Source organism: Chiloscyllium plagiosum, chromosome 2, assembly GCF_004010195.1.
Source record: "Chiloscyllium plagiosum isolate BGI_BamShark_2017 chromosome 2, ASM401019v2, whole genome shotgun sequence".
Classification (NCBI taxonomy): domain Eukaryota; kingdom Metazoa; phylum Chordata; class Chondrichthyes; order Orectolobiformes; family Hemiscylliidae; genus Chiloscyllium; species Chiloscyllium plagiosum.
The window spans coordinates 84,183,250-84,200,690 of NC_057711.1; the positions used below are offsets into that span (position 1 = coordinate 84,183,250).

At 39.6% G+C, this 17,441-nt stretch overlaps 1 protein-coding gene across 2 annotated transcripts in view; it reads left to right on the forward strand.

Annotated features, from left to right (window-relative positions):
- The window catches only part of naa35 (N-alpha-acetyltransferase 35, NatC auxiliary subunit), a 76,022-nt gene that overhangs the window by 2,082 nt on the left and 56,499 nt on the right, over positions 1-17,441 (forward strand). For both annotated transcript variants that reach the window (XM_043713167.1, XM_043713161.1), the window contains exons 2-6: positions 348-476; positions 10,301-10,334; positions 10,615-10,729; positions 13,597-13,671; positions 15,720-15,887. In XM_043713167.1, the coding sequence (XP_043569102.1) occupies positions 353-476; positions 10,301-10,334; positions 10,615-10,729; positions 13,597-13,671; positions 15,720-15,887 (516 nt within the window). In that variant the 5' untranslated portion in view covers positions 348-352. The remainder of the gene's footprint in view (positions 1-347; positions 477-10,300; positions 10,335-10,614; positions 10,730-13,596; positions 13,672-15,719; positions 15,888-17,441) is intronic.

A 17,441-nucleotide genomic window follows, 5' to 3' on the forward strand; every position in this document is an offset into this window, starting at 1 on the left:
GGATGAAGACATCTCCTCCCCCTAGCATAAAGATCAGAGATAATTTTGAGAAATTGCATCCTTCCAGCTTATCAATTCTCTTTCTGCCTAGCAAAAGACCGAGGTCTTAACATTTTCTATTTTACTAGAATGTTGTATCTACTGCTGTAATTAATAAAATGATAGTATTTTCTCCATAATCGTTGATACTGTCCCTGGAGGTCTCAGGAAAACTGTTGAAAGCCTTTGTTACTACTGAGTGCTGTAGTGAAGTCAAATCTTTGTGTCGAGTCTTCCAGTCAGCAGGAACCATAAAAGTGTTGTCTGCAGGAGAGTCTAAACTATCTTATATGGTTTGATCTCTGTAGTTACCATGGTCACCAAAGCATCTTTGGATGAAGACGACATTGGGTGGGGGCTTGGCATCTCAGAAAAAATGGAAAAAAGTAATGCAAACTGGGTCGACATCACCAAGCAATTCAAAGATTGCTGTAAAGGTAAATTTATCAATATTTTGAGCAAGTTTCTTAATATCATGTAAAGCTGGTGGAAGCAAGGTCCTTGAATATTTTTATGGCAGAGGTTGCTAGATTCTTGTTAAGAGAGAGGTGAAAGATTATCAGAAGTAGGTGGGAATGTGCATTTGAGGTTGTGATCTAGTCAGCCATAATCCTGTTGAATGAAAGTGTAGGCTTAAGGGGTTGAATGGACTAGATCTGCTCCTAATTTGTTTGTAAATTGAGAGTGTCATGTAATCCAAGAAGTGAGTAAATATATCGTTTTTTTCCCAACAGCAGAACTTCTTCCGAATTTATACTTATGTCTTTGCCTGTTCTTTTTATCATCCAAAAACTTATTTTTTGGGTGTCTTTGGAATGTGAGCATCACTAACAAGATGAACAGTAATTAGTCATTCCTAATAGTCCTCAAAGTGATGGTGAACCACACTGCCTTTTACCTCTACAATCTGTAAATACGCCAAACTGTTTCAGATTTTGACCTAACAACAATTAAGGAATCGCAATAGTTCCATATCCAAATGATTTGCAACTTGGGGAGAAAGTTGCAGCGATAATGTTCCCGAACGTTTGTTGTCCTTGTCCTTCAAATTGGTTGATAACAGTGGATGCATATCAATTCAAAGATATGCCTACTCAGGATTGTGGCTATCTGCCATGGCTGGAAGTAACTGATAAGTGATAAGTCATAATGCACACATCTTTGGACATCTGGAGCAGAACATGCCATGAGATAGTGGGATCTAGGGTGCAAGATTTGCTTCTTTTCTTTCCTTCTCTGCTGCTGCTGTGTTTCCATCAATTATGTGTTTACATCAAAGCATGATGAAGTTTGATAGACAAGTTTTTGCAGTTTTAAATGTTTGGCAGCAAACTCCTTCCAGTCATTAATATCAATGGTGCAGCACTTAAGAGAGAGCTTCAGAATGTCATTGAAGTGTTTCCCTTGTGTTCCCCTGTAATGATGGCTATTTGAGAGTCAGATCTGTAACTGAAGCACTGTTATCTTGAAGGCTATGGATCAGTTGGGTAAAAGTGTTCAGCTGATGCAAACATGATGAGCTGAATGGCCTCTTTCTGTGCTGTAATTTTTTTTATAGTTCTGGAATACAATGAATAGATATTTATCAGCCATCTGGGCATCTGCCCCATCCATCATAGTTGTAGGAGTTCCTCAAGGTAGTATCCCAGCCCTAATCATCTTCAGCTCATTCGTCAATTCTCTCCATTGTAAGGATGAAAGTGAGTATGTTTGCTAATGAGTTCACATGGTTTCTCCATATTTATCAAGAAGTGGACACAGAGTCATAGTCATAGTCATAGAGATGTACAGCATGGAACAGACCCTTCGGTCCAATCCGTCCATGCCGACCAGATATCCCAACCCAATCTAGTCCCACCTGCCGGCACCCGGCCCATATCCCTCCGAACTCTTCCTATTCATATACCCATCCAAATGACTCTTAAATGTTGCAATTGTACCAGCCTCCACCACATCTTCTGGCAGCTCATTCCATACATGTACCACCCTCTAAGTGAAAAAGTTGCCCCTTAGGTCTCTTTTATATCTTTCCCCTCTCAGCCTAGACCTATGCCCTCTAGTTCTGGACTCCCCGACCCCAGGGAAAAGACTGTCTATTTATCCTATCCATGCCCCTCATAATTTTGTAAACCTCTATAAGGTCACCCCTCAGCCTCCGACGCTCCAGGGAAAACAGCTCCAGCTTTTTCAGCCTCTCCCTGTAGCTCAAATCCTCCAACCCTGGCAACATCCTTGTAAATCTTTTCTGAACCCTTTCAAGTTTCACAACATCTACTTGTGTGGTGTGCATGGCCATATAGTTGTTAGAAAAACACATCAGAGTCTAGTGATTCTGTGGCATGTAACCCACCTCCTATCTCTCAAAACCTGTCCACTGTCGACAAAGCACAAATCAGGAGTGATGTGGAATACTCACCACTTGCCTAGATGGATGCAGCTCTAACAACACTCAAGAAGCTTGACACCATTGAGGAGAATGCAGCTTGCTTGATTGCCACCCCATCCACCACCACCTTAAATATTCACAGCCTTCACCAGCACACAGTAGTAGCAATATATATCATTGACAAGATGTGCTGCAGTACCTCACCAAGGTTCCTTTAGCAGCACCTTACGGATGCACCATCTCTCACCTAGGAGAAATAAAGATTAGTAATATAGGTCCCCTTTCATTCAGAAGCAGGTGAAATTTTCATCAAGAAACAAGGAAATAGCAGAAAAACTGAATACGTAATTTAGTTTTGTCTTCACAAAAGATGGTATACTTAACCTTCTGAAATGTTAGGGAACGAAGTGTCAAGTAAGAGGGCAGAATTGCAGGAAATCAGTATTAATAAGAAAATGATGCTGGGGAGATTAATGGGTTAAAGGAAGACAAATCACAAATGGAGTTAAAGGCTGATAATCTCCATCCAGAGTACTAAAGAAAGTGACCCTGGAACCATTGGATGCATTGGTGGCCATATTCCAAAATTCTATAGATGATGGAATAGTTCCTACAGATTGAAGGAAAGTAAATGTAATTCAAAAAAATGAGAGAATAATAAAGAATTACAGATCGGTTAGCCTAACATTAGTTACAGGGAAAATGCTAGTCTTTTCTAAAAGACATGATAAGTTGCATTTGGAAAGCATTAAAGGGATTGGACAAAGCCAACATAGATTTACAAAAGGTGAATCATGTTTAACAAGTCAACTAGAGATTTTGAGGAAGTAACAAGTAGAAAAGATAAAGTAAAGACCAGTGAATGTCATAGAGTCAGATGTGGGTGAAATTATAATCAATGAAAAAGGCAACAGCAGAAGAACTGAATGTATAACTTAGTTTTGTCTTCACAAAAGATGGTACACGTAACCTCCCTGTACAGCATGGAAGCAGAGCCTTCAGTCCAACTCATCCATGCCAACCAAATATCTTAAAAGAATCTCGTCCCATTTGCCAGCATTTGGCCCATATCATTCTAAACCCTTCCTATTCCTATACCAATCCTGATGCCTTTTAAATGTTGTAATTATATCAGACTCCAAAACTTCCTCTGGCAGCTCATTCCATACATGCACATGTGAAAAAGTTGTCCCTTAGGTCCCCTCTAAATCTTTCCCCTCTCCATTTAAGCCTATGTCCTCTAATTTTGGACTCCATTACCCCTGGGGAAAAGACCTTGGCTAATCACCCTATCCATACCCTTCACGATTTTATAAACCTCTATAAGGTCACCCCTCAGCCTCCGATGCTCCAGGGAAAACAGCCCCAGCTTTTTCAGCCTCTCCCCATAGCTCAACCCCCCCCCCCCCCCCAAACCTGACAACATCCTTGTAAATCTTTTCTAAACCCTTTCAAGTTTCACAACATCCTTCCTATAGCAGGCAGACCAGACTTTGGTTAGCCCATTTTTTGGCATACTGTATCAATGTCCTGTACAGCTGTAATACAACCTTCCAACTCATAGTCAATGCACTGACCAATAAAGGAAAGCATACCAAATGCCGCCTTCACTATCCTGATTACCTGCAATTCCACCAGGAGCTATGAACTCATTAAGTGTATACGTCCTGCCCTGATTTGCCTTTCCAAAATGCAGCACTGCACATTTCTCTATATTAAACTCTAACATCCCCTCCTTGGCCCATTTGATGAGGTCCCATTGTACTGTGAGGTAACCTCCTTGGCTATCCACAACACCTCCAATTTTGGTGTCATTTGCAAACTTACTAACCATACCACCTCTGTTAACATCCAAATCATTAACATAAATGACAAAAAGCAGTGGACCCAGCACCACTCGTTGGGGCACACTGCTGGTCACAGGCCTCCAGTCTGAAAATCAACCCTCCATCACGACCCCCTGTCTTCTACCTTTGAGCGAGTTCTCTATCAAAATGGCTAGTTCTCCCTGTGTTCCATGTGATCTAACCTTGCCAACCAGTCTACCATGCCGAATCTTGTCAAACATCTTACTGATGTCAAGATAGATCACGTCCACCTCTCTGCGTTCATCAATCCAACAAAGTTACAAATCACACAACACCAGGCTATAGTCCAATAGGTTTAATTGGAAGCACTAGCTTTCGGAGTCCCGCTCCTTCATCAAGTGGTTGTGGCGGCGCTCTGAAAGCTAGTGCTTCCAATTAAACCTGGTGTTGTGTGATTTGTAGCTTTGTACGCCTCAGTCCAACATCGGCATCTCCAATTCATCAATCCTGTTTGCTTCGTCTTCAAAAAACTCAACCAAGTTAGTAAGACAAGATTTCCTATGCACAAAACTATGATGATTATCCCTAATCAGTGCTTACCTTTCCAAATACATGTAAATCCTGGTTTGTAAATGCGTGTCCTTCAGGATCCCCTCCAACAACTTGCCCACCACTGATGTTAGGCTCATTGGTCTATAGTTACCACCTTTCTTAAATAGTGGCATTATGTTAGCCAACCTCCATACTTCAGGACCTTCATCTGTGGCTATTGATGATGCAAATATCTCAGCAAGGGACCCAGCAATCACTTCCCTAGCTTCCCACAGGGTTTTAGGGTACACCTGATTAGTCCTGGGGATTTAGCCACCTTTATGCATTTCAAGACATCCAGCACTACCACGTCTGTAATATGGACATTTTTCAATATGTCACTGTTTATTTCCTCAAGTTCCCTGGCCTCTATATCCTTCTCCACAGTAAACATTGATGCTAAATACTCATTCTGTATCTCCCCAGTCTCCTGCAGTTCCACACGAAGGCAGCCTTGCCGATCTTTAAGAGGCTCTGTTCTCTCCCTAGTTAATCTTTTGTCCTTAATGAATTTGTAGAATCCCTTTGGATTCTCCTTAACCTTATTTGGGAAAGCAGTCTCATGTCCCCTTTTTGCTCTCCTGATTTTCATTTTAATTATACTCCCACTGTCTTTATATTCTTCCAGGGATTCACTTGATCCCTGCTGTATATGCCTGACATATGCTTCCATCTTTTTCTTAACCAAAACCTCAATTTCTCAAGCCATCCAGCATTCCCTACACCTACCAGCCTTGTCCTTCGCCCTAACAGGAACCTAGTGTTTCTGGACTCTAGTTATCTCATTTTTGAAGGCTTTCCACTTTACAGCCACCCTTTTACCTGTAAATATTCACTCCAAGTCAACATTTGAACGTTCTTGCCTCAGACCATGAAAGTTGGCCTACCTCTAGTTTAGAACTTTAAATTATAGATCCAATCTGTTCTTTTCCTTCACTCAGTGGCCCCAAAGTGTGCCTCACTGATACCTCAGCTACCTGCCCTGCCTTATTCCCCAAGAGTAGGTCAAGTTTTGCTCCTTTTCTAGTAGCTACATCCACATACTGAATCAGAAAACTTTCTTGTACACACTTAACAAATTCCTCTCCATCCAAGCCATTCACAATATGGAAGTCCCAGTGTATGTTTAGAAAGTTAAAATCCCTTGCCATTTCCACCCTATTATTCTTACAGATAACTGAGATCTCCTTTTAAATTTGCTTCTCAATTTCCTACTGACTACTAGTGGACACTATAGTCCAATCCCAATAAGGTGATCGTCCCTTTCATATTTCTGCGTTCCACCCAAATACCTTCATAGGACGTACACCCAAGAATATCCTCCCTAAGTGCAGCATAATGTTGTCCTTAATCAAAAATGCCACAGCTCTTCGTCTACCCACAAGAGATTCTAATGATCCAAAAACCCTTCTCCCCTGCACCAGGTCCTCAGCCATGCATTCATCTGCTGTAACCTCCTACTCCTACTCTCACTAGCTTGTGGTGCCAGGAGTAATCCAGGCATTATTACCATGAGGACTTTTTTTTTTAACAGAGGGTGATACAAATATGGAATGAGCTGCCTGCAGAAGTGTTTGAGGTGGATACGTTAAACACATTTAAAAGGCATTTGGACAAATACATGGATAGGAAAGGTTTAGAAGGATCTGGCGAAAGTGAGGACTGCAGATGCTGCAGATTGGAGTCAAGAGTGTAGTGCTGAAAAAGCACAGCAGGTCAGGCAGCATCCAAGGAACAGGAGAATCGACATTTCGGGCAAAGGCCCTTCATCAGGAATGAGGCTGGGAGCCTCTGAGTGGTGAGATAAATGGAAGGCAGGTGAGGCTATTGGGGAAGGTAGTTGAGAGTGCGATAAGTACATGAAGGTGTGGATAATGGTGATAAGTTGGAGAGGAGGGTGGAGCAGGTAGGTGGAAGGAAGATGAACAGGTAGGACAGGTCATGAGGGTGGTGCCAAGTTGGAAGGTTGGAACTGGGATAAGGTAGGGGGAAGAAAAATGAAGAAACTGGTGAAGTCCACATTGCCATGTGGTTGGAGATGGCAAGGTGAAAGATGAGGCGTTCTTTCTCCAGGTGTTGGGTGGTTAGGGAGTCGCGATGATAGAGCCTAGGACCTGCATGTCCTTGGCGGAAGTGGGAGGGCGAGTTGAAGTGTTCAGCCACGGGTAGTGAGGTTGGTTGGTGCGGGTATCCCAGAAATGTTCTCTGAAGCGCTCTGTGAGTAGGCGATGTAGGAGATCACATCAGGAGCAACAGATACAGCAAAGGACATGTGGAGGTGCAGGTAAAACTTTGATGAATGTGGAAGGCTACTTTGAGGCCTTGGTTAGAGGTGAGGGGGGAGATGTGGGCACAGGTTTTGCAATTCCTGCGGTGGCAGGGGAAGGTGCGGGGAGGGGCGGGTGGGTTGGTGGGGGTCGTGGGCTTGACAAGGGAGTCGCAGAGGGAAAGTAGATAGGGGTGGGAGGGAAATATATCTCTGATGGTGGGGTCAGTTTGTAGGTGTGAAAATGGCAGAGGATGATGCAGTGTATACGGAGGTTGGTGGGTCAAGACCGGGGGGGGTTCTGTCCTTGTTGCAGTTGGAGGGGTGGGTTCAAGGGCGGAGGTGCAGGAAGTGGATGAGATGTGCTGGAAGGTATCATCAACCACGTGGGAGGAAATTGTGCCCTTTAAAGAAGGAGGCCATTTGGTGTGTACTGTGGTGGAACTGGTCCTTTTGGGAGCAGATGTGGCAGAGGCGGAGGAATTGGGAATAAGGGATAGCATTTTTACAGGAGGCAGGGTGAGAGGAGGTGTAGTCCAGGTAGCTGTGGGAGTCGGTAGGTTTGTAGAAGATGTCCGTGTTGAGTTGGTGATCGTTGATGGAGAGATCCAGGAAGGGGAGAGAGGTGTCCGAGATGGTTCAGGTGAAGTAGAGGTCGAGGTGAAATGTGTTGTTGAAGTTGATGAACTGTTCATCCACCATGGGGAGCACGAGGTGATGCTAATACAGTCATCAATGTAGTGGAAGAAAAGGTGAGGAATGGTGCTGGTGTAACTACGGAAGAATAACTGTTCCATGCAACCAACAAAGATACAGGTATAGCTGGGGCCCATGTAGCTGCTCATGGCTCCCCATTTCGTCTGCAGGAAGTGGGAGGATTCAAAGGAGAAATTGTGGGTGAGGACCACTTCGGCCAAACGAATAAGAGTGTCAATGGTGGGGACGTTGAAGAGGAAGAAACTGGAGGGGTGTTGGAGGGTGAAAGGCTGGCGAGGGGTGGAGGGTTCATGGGAGTCTTGGTACCAGAAGTAAGCCCGGAGGCAGCAGAAGTATTCGGTGTCACAACACACATTGAGTTCATTGATCTGGGAGCGAAGGGTGATGAAAGGAAGGCCTTTGTTGAGGACTGATCATTCATCCTCAGTGAGGGGGAGGTCTAGGGCAATGGTGAAAATTCGTCAGGGCTGAGAGCTGGGACCTGGTGTAGGGTTGGAGCTGGGAGTGGGGGTGGAGACTGTAACTGGAGTGGTAGTCGAGGGAGCGGGGGTGACATCATTTCTGGAAATGACACTTACCTGGGGAGGGTGCGGAGGTGGTGTCTGTGGGATCCGCAGGAGGGCATGTCATAGACAATTCTGTCGGCGGTGCTGAGGTGAGTGGCATCAGTGGGGGCCGAAGTGGTTCTGACAGTGGCAGCTGGGATATGGGCCAAATGCAGGGAAATGGGGTTAACATGGATGGACATGTTGGTTGGCATGGACCAGTTTGGACCAAAGGACCTGTCTCCGTGCTGTAGGACTGACTCTATGACCTATGTTTTAAATTTCTGCCCAATCTCCTATGTTCTCTCCTCAAAACCTCACAGCTTTCTTTCCCTATGTCATTAGTTCCAATGTGTGCATGATCTCCTGCTGGTCACGCTTCCCTTTGAGAATATTCTGCATCCTCTCCAAGATATACTTGATCCTTACACCAGGGAAGCAACACATCAGTCTGTCTCTTTGTCGGCCTTAGAAACGTCTGTCTGTGCCTCTGACTAGAGAGTGCCCTATCACAATTGATCACCTGGAACCTGACGTAACCCTCCTTATATTAGAGCCAGTCTTGGTACCAGAAACCTGGCTGTCAGTGCTACATTCCTCTGAGAGTCCCACCTCCTGCATTTTTCAGAACAGCTTACTTGTTTGAGATGGGGATAGCCACAGGAGACACCTGCACTACCTGCCAACTTTTCCTGGAGGTCACCCATCTACCTGATTATATCTGATGTTTTTCTACCTTCTCACAACTGCCATCCATCACGCCCCTAAGCTCCTGTAACTTCCTGATCGCTCCATGCAATCCTATAGAATTCACCACCAAATATATTTCCTACAGACATAGTCATCAGTAACATTGAAATTCTCCCTAATCTCCCACATCCAACAGGAAGAGCACTTCACTCTACTAAAGGCTATCTTTGCACCTTCACAATTTACAAACCCAGAAAATAGGACAGTCTTACTGCTTTAAAAACACTGCTGTAGGATAGCTTAGTACCAATGTTTTATATTTTTTAAAGTTTAGTCAAGAAATAAATTTCAACATAACATTTAATCAAAAAAGAACCCACTCTTCTCACTGTTGTAGATTTACAAAAAAAGCAGTATGGTTCCACTTTTTAAGAAAAAAAGCCACTTGGCTGTTCCCCTGCTTTGAGCTCCCCACATAGGTTTCTCCAAGGTCAGCTGTGAGTTTCACTTTATTTTTCTTAGAACCAACTCCAATTTCCAGAGATATTTGAAACTAAACAGCAGAAGCAGTCAGCTGTGAAGGTTCACTGCATGATCAGACAGCTGTACAGGTTTGAGAGCATGATGCTGGAAAAGCACAGCAGGTCAGGCAGCATCCGAGGAGCAGGAGAATCAATGTTTCGAACAGAAGCCTTTCATCAGGAAGGAGGCTTGTGAGTCAGGGACTGAGAGATATCTCTTATGAGAGATATCTATGTTTAGGTTTCAAGTACAAAGGATTTAATGTTTGAAGTTAAACTGTTCATCTTTATTGAATCTGCAATTTACTCTCCCCAAGGTCTCGAGTAGAATTGTCCAGCAATATTCTTGTAACAAGTGTATATTGCCTTGAGTATGCTTTCGTGCTACAAGCTTGTTGTTAGGAATGTTAACATTGTATATTGTAACTCTGGTGTTCAAAATTGTGCTGATACTGATGTAGACTGAGAAAACATCCAACAGGACATCTCATACTGCTTTATTCTAGTAACATGACAGACACACCCTGATTGTGGTTATCATAGTGGTGATACTGATGCAAAGTAAAGAGTCTGCATGTTCACTCCAGTAAATGTTGCAAAATAAAATTTCAGATTTTGAATAGTTGAAGTTATATTTGTAATAACAAGAGAATTCTTACATTTTACATTTACACTTTACATCTTATAGTGAACTACTTCAGCAAAAATATTAATTTAATCTATTTGTATTATTTTAGAACTTAAATTGGGTGAACTACTACATGACAAACTGTAAGTATGGCAATATTTTTTTAATTCAGTAGTAACAATTTATTTTAGTTACAGTTAATCTTACATAATAGAGTGGAAGGAGCGGGGAGCAACCTTCTTTACTTCCCAACAAATGCAATTGCATTATTAAATTAATTTCACTGATTAAGCTGCTTTTGAAATTATTTAAAATCTATTTCATTGGTGATCTTTCTAATACATTAAAGTTTACAACATAATTTGTTGACAGCAAATGGTATGAAAATTGTAATTTAGGATGCATTTGAAATGTTTTCTTCAGTTTTGGCCTATTTGAAGCCATGTCAGCAATTGAGATGATGGATCCAAAGATGGATGCAGGAATGATTGGAAACCAGGTTAATCGTAAGGTACTCAACCTGGAACAAGCGATCAAGGTTTGGCACTCTATTTCAAAACTAGACTTTTGCGACTGCGTTAATGTAATTCTCAAACTTGGTACTTGCTGTTATCTCAGCAAAGTGCACTTTCTGTCCCCACCCCCAAATTTTTACCTCCCAGCATTCAAAAAAAAATTGGTGAATATTTCTTATTCATAACAAGTTGTGGCTGTTTCACAAAATCTGGTTGTTTATCTGAATGAAAAGAAACGTACATTTGAAATTCGAGTAATTATGTGATTTTTAATCTAGCAGTTACCCATGGGCCAGAACATTAGATTTGTTGAAGGACAGGAAATAGTTGCACAACAGAGGAAAGGTTCAGGGATCAAGTATTTTTATATTATAAGGTATTAAAGTGAGAAGTTTCATTAGTTTGCATTTTTGGATTGTGCACTTATAATTTAGGGTAAAATGTAAGAATAAAAGGAGTAATGTGTCCTAGTCCAAATTCTAACTGGAAGCAAGTCTGGGTGGCTTAATTAATAAATACTTTAAGGGGGAGCCTAGCTTGTTTTCCTACAATGAAGGTGCAAGATGTTTAAATTTCTAGACTATGATGAAAGAAGATATAATGACAATAGCCAGACAGACCAAGAGTAAATACGGGCAGCAAGTCTTTGTAACAGTGCTTTCTGTGTTTAAACCCACTTTAACCCATTTTGAGGCTTGAAATTGGCATTGCCTAATCTGTGAGAACTGTAGGATGGGATTTAAAGGGGTCATGCAACTGTTAACACTTTGTTTGAGCTCCACAGCAGCTTTTGCTTTGGAGCGCGTGACACCATCTTAACCCAAAATCTGAGAAGCCCTACTTCATAGAGTAGGAGTGCAGGTTGGAACCAGAATCCATAAGCATTTTAAACTAAACTGTAAGATTTGCCTAGCTTGAGCCAAAGGGAGGATTTCCATGAAAGGCCCTCACTGAAATATAGTCTTCATATTAAAGATTGCCAGGCTAGTAAAGAAAAAGAACAGAAGTAAATTCACAAGAGCTAAGAATTCCTGACTGGTTCCAGGAGAATAAAGTGTCCACTTGATTGACAAAAGTAAAATATAACCATAGCTGGAGATTTTTGTCCATTTGAAATATTAAATGGAGTATCAAGTGTCTATTGAAATAATGTTGAGTGAATGGTTTACTTTCTTTATTATGGTAAAAATCTTAAAACCTGAAACATTGTCAGCTCTACAGCTGTTCATTCAAAGTTTTTAATTTTTCAAACCGACAGGTCACTATGGAATTATTATAATTGGAATGGAAAAGTTTAACTTTCCAAGTTTTGTTTTATTGTAAAGTTTGAATTCTGTTAACATTGAAGTGTATTTCTTTATGATACTTTACAAAAAGCGAAACGAATAAAAGTTAATTTGCTAATTTGTTGTTGACAATTCCGGTGTAAAGAAACATAGGTAAGGTGAGAATAGAATCTGATATTACATTTCATATAGTATCATTATTACAGGTTTCACATTCATTACAGGTTTCATTGTCAATCCTAGTTGCCTTGAGTTTAGTATAATGGGGTGACTTTCAAGGTTGCTTCAGAGGAACTGTGAATCAGCCATGTTGATATGATGTGTTCACATTGTTGGCTAAACAGGATAAGGATGGCTGGCTTTCTTTCCTAAATGACATTAATGATCTATGAAGTTTTAATGAAAGTCCCAAAAGGCTACATGGTAATTTATTTACTGTTGCAACTTCTTTTAATTGTCAGAGTTTTTTCCAACCAAATTCAAATTCTTAACCTGCTGTGGTGCTAATTTATTTCACTTCTTTTGAATTAGTTGTCCATATCTCTGAATTGCCCACTATACTGTCTTTACCTAATGTATGCAAGAATCTTTTTTTTAAATTGCCTTTGGAGAGTAGTGATTTGATGATACTCACAAATTTTGCAGAAAGCAGTGTTAAATCTGATGAACAACACAGATAATTGATGCTCTTACATTAGTCTAGAGGTACTCCAACCGGTTACAGCCTTTCCTGTTTAGAATTTTAGCAAAAGCTTCTATATCTCAAACCTACTTCCAGATGCAAACTTGCCCAGTTTCAAAGACAGTTGAAATGTGGGCAGACAACTAAATTACTGATAGGATTTGCATTATAAGAGGTTGAAAGAGGTATACATTCTCATTATATTTAATTATACTAGGTTAGAATCTAACTTGCTGAGGTGAGCATTTAAAGTTGAGTGCTTTGACACCAAATTCTTGGATACAGGTGTCTCGCTGATAAACCTCTTCAATCAAACAGAACACGAAAGAACTTGCCTCCAATCACACTCGCACCACAATCAGTTCTGCAGTTTAGCCACTACCAATATACATCTGGTTTGTTTGTCCTTCCTAATACTGGTCCTCCAAGACTTGCCTGTTCCTACAACCTACACTAATTGCCTGACTGCAAGTTGTAGTCCTAACCAATTCAATCTGGCTGACCTCTAGGCAGCAGCAAATCAGTGACACTAATTTTAAAATCTCACATTATAGATTTCCCACACCTTTCTGACTACCTGCCTCGTGGAGGTCAAGTAAGTAAAATAAAAATACCCCCCTCAGGATTTTCTGTCCCTCCAACAGATTTGAAGTCTAAAGTTACTTATTCACTGTTAATAAACTCAACAGCGCTGTTATAGAATTGAGTAAATAGTGGGTGTAATTTAGACAACATTTATATGAAGCTGAATGTTGGTGAGTTCAGAAATATTTAGAATTTGGAAGTTGAAATCTGTGAGAACATCTGAAGAGCCTCAGACTAAACTAATTATAAATGGATGAGTCTAAAACTACTGCAATTTAGCGTGATATCCCTTGTAGATGTCTGTACTCCTTAATATTATATTTTTATCTTACTGAAGGATGAAGCAATTACAATCAAGGGTCTAACCTTGCCTGAACTGATAGGTATAACGGATACATGCTTCTGTTGTTTGGTAAGCTTGATATCTTTTTAGTTTCAAGACATTAAGAAATCATAGAACTTTGGAAAGTATTTGGCACATCTGTTCAATGTTTAGCCATCAGAGGCACCTACTTGAATTATCCATTTCATTTTCAAAGAAATTTACTGAGGTTTGTTTTTGAAAAATAAGATCATATTGCTCTCTGGAAATAATTTTTCTAACCTTTCGCTTAATTTTTGACATTGTTTTTATCTTAAATTTGTGTCCACTGCTTTCTTGCTGACAGTTGAAAAGTTAAGTTTAACTTTTTAATATTTATGATCTCTATTTTATCATTCTTCTAATGTTTTTGTTCTAATGGACAAAGCCTGACTTTGTGTCTTCATGACCTTAGTAAAAGACTTGTTAATCTTAGCTGCATATTTGTCAGTGTTTTCATGTCTTTCTTTTGTATTTGATACCACAAGACTTGACACTAAATCAAGTTTTTTGATTACCTTTTTATTGCCTAATTTATTTGCACTGTCATCTTTATTAAATTGAGTAATTACATACCAAGATTACTCCATTTTATAATCTGATCATTAAGGTATATTCCCAATCTTGTTATTGCAAAATGTATTAGTTTCCGATTTTCTCCATAAAACTGATTTTGCCATCTGTCATCCTGCTAACCATGTTGTCATTCAGCTTTTAGGAATTTTCCTTGTGATTTCACCAATTTAGCAATGGTAGAAAATTTAAAATTCTGTCTCCTCAATTCCCATATTTCTTTCTTTCATATGAATAATAAATAAAAGACATAATAACACAAACACAATCTCTGTGGGAATCTCTTTTTTTCAATCTGGAAGATTTCTTTTGGCACTAGCCATCTGACCTATAGCCAGATGCTGCATCCATATGGTGTTATTTTTGTCAGAAGTTTTTGTTGAATTCCATTCAATGCTTTGCGTTGTTATTCAATATGTTAGCAGTCCAATAAAGAAATAATATGTTGGCTTAAAGTGAGGGAAGAAAGATCTCAGGGTTCACCTGATGTAAATCATGTTTTTTTTAAATATATGGACCAATGCTGTTATCATGATCTTCGTATTATTCTTGGTTGCTTACAGAAGCCCTCAGGGATTCTCATTTATTTTATGTCTGACTGCATTAAAACCTAAAGTTTGCCTTTCAGTTTTTAACTTCAATCAGCCAAAAGGCAAGGGACTATATTGAATAGAAGATTTCTACAAACTAGTGTGGGAATCATTTGAAAGTGAAGAAACAATAGTGAATGTGGGAGAATAGAATCATACACCAAAAGATATATAGAATTAAAAGTTGAATAATAAAGACTGACCTAGAAGTCAAGAGAGTTACTTGGAAAAAAAAGTTGATACCCATCTTGTTTGCATTTCTTTCTTGGTTTACAGTGATAACTCAATTGAATTATTTGGTTTGCTGCAAGTCTAAGATAATTTGGCTCATTTAGAAACTTCCTTTAATAAATTGAACTGGTAAAATTGAACAAAATTTCATGAAAGTTACAATTTAAGTAATCCATCCTAAATTAGATAGGTATCAAGGTTTTTATGAAACTGAAGAATCCTATTAAAAGTCTAATTAGGTAAAGTAAAGTTTAAAAACCTGTAGTGCTTTGCATTTTCAGGCATATCTTTTAAATAGCCAAACTACAAATAGATTCTCTCCGTATCCAATGACTAAGTAATAGATTTAAAGCAGTTTGTGAAAGGATTGTAAATTGCCACCACAATGGTTTGAATTATCATTCATATTTTAATAGTACTTCACTATTTTCATATTTTAAAGCAGTTGAAATCAAACTCCAAAAAGGATAAAGCTTATTTTATTATTCTGTATATATTTTGTACTTACAAATCAATTTCCTGAACTGTCTATTTGCTTACTAAATATTGAATAATTTGAATTGTTCTTATCATATAAACCAATAATTCATGCATTTGATTTTTCTTGTGTATGCAGGAAATGTTTCAAATACAAAACAGTTTTATATTGCCATAAGTAAATGTAATTTGGAATTGGAATCTTAACTCCATAGTTTCTTCTCACAGATAACATGGCTGGAAGGTCATTCTTTGGCCCAGACAGTCTTCACGTGTCTTTATGTTCATAATCCAGACTTAATTGAGGATTCTGCTATGAAAGCTTTTGCTCTGGGCATCCTAAAGATCTGTGACATTGCCAGAGAAAAAGTCAACAAAGCAGCTGTTTTTGAAGAGGTAAGTGCAAGGATTAAGCAAGACCAAAATTACGAATGGTAGATCTTTTAAAATAAGTTATTGAAGAAATGTTACTCCAGATTTGTGCCAGGATCATTTTTATTTATGTTCCAAGCAAGAGAAATTGACTTTTTATAAAGCCAAAATGTTGCAAATTTGGAAACGTTAAATAAGAGTAGAAAATACTGCAAATGCACAGCAGTTCAGATGGTATTTGTAGGGACAGAAGCCAATCTAATGTTTGATGATCTTTTATTAGAGGTGGGGCAGTAAAAGTTGGAGTAGATATTAAACTAGCAAAAGGGGGAAGGTAAAGAAATATCAAAACTTACTTTCACAATCTTGTCTCGTTCAGCAACAATCTCCAGTTGCAATTTGTTCCATGTGAATCACAGAATTGTTACACATGCATTCAAGCCATCATGGCTGCACCATTTCTATTACCTGGTGCCAATCTCCTGCCTTTTTCCCATATTCCTCACGCCATTTCTAAACAAATAATAAATCAATGCCCTCTTGAATGCCTTACTTGAACCTGTCTCCTCCATATTTCCAGGCAGTGCATTCCATACCCTAACTACTCACTGTGTGAAAAAGCTTTTTTCTGACATGACCCTTGCTTCCTTTTGTACATCCTTTAAACATATACCCCTCCATTCTTCTTTCTTTTATAAGTGGGAACAGATTCTACCTATCTACTCGCTTATGATTTTGAAAACATCTATTAAATCTCATTTCTGTCTTTTATTGTCCAAGGAGAACAATTCCAACTTTATCAATCTATCTTTGGAACTGAATTCTCTCAGTCCTGGAACCATTCTTGAAAATCACTTCTGCACTGTTGCTAATGCATTCACATCTTTCCTATAATATGGCACCCACAACTACCCACAATACCCTAGCTGCCATCCGACAAATATACTAGTTCTTAAACTGTGACCCCCTACCCCCACCCCTAGTACTGGACTTCCAGTCATTGGAAACCTCCTTCCTGCACTTAGCCATCTTGTTCTGTTCAAATTTTATAGATTTCAATGAGATCCATCCTCATTGTTCTATACATAGTCCTAATTAATCTAGTGTTTCTCAGACATCAGTCCTGCCATTCCGAGGAATCAATTGTAATGCAGTGTAAATTTCTACTTTCTTTTGGAATTCAGTGTTCTTGCATCTATTCAGATGAATACAAGTTAAAAATTTTAGCATTATTCCGATTCAGTACTATCAAGTGACGTAGGTTCCCAGTCTTCATGAGTGGGGGTGGGGTGGAGCTAGATTAAATCACTTCAAATTATATGCGAGTAGGCAGTCAGACATGTCACCATACTTCTCATTACTAAACGTCAAGTTGAAAATGCAACTCCATGTTGGGCATGTTCACATCCCATTATTTGAGGTCAGAGGTGCCTGTGATTAAATGATGCTAACATTGCAGTTGTACTTAAGGATCTAAAGTCAGTAGTTCAGCCTTTGAATGTGTGATTCAACAATCCATCCAAATCATGTCTGCACCAAAGAAAGTAGGTAGATGGTTGATTAAGGAAAAACCTTCAC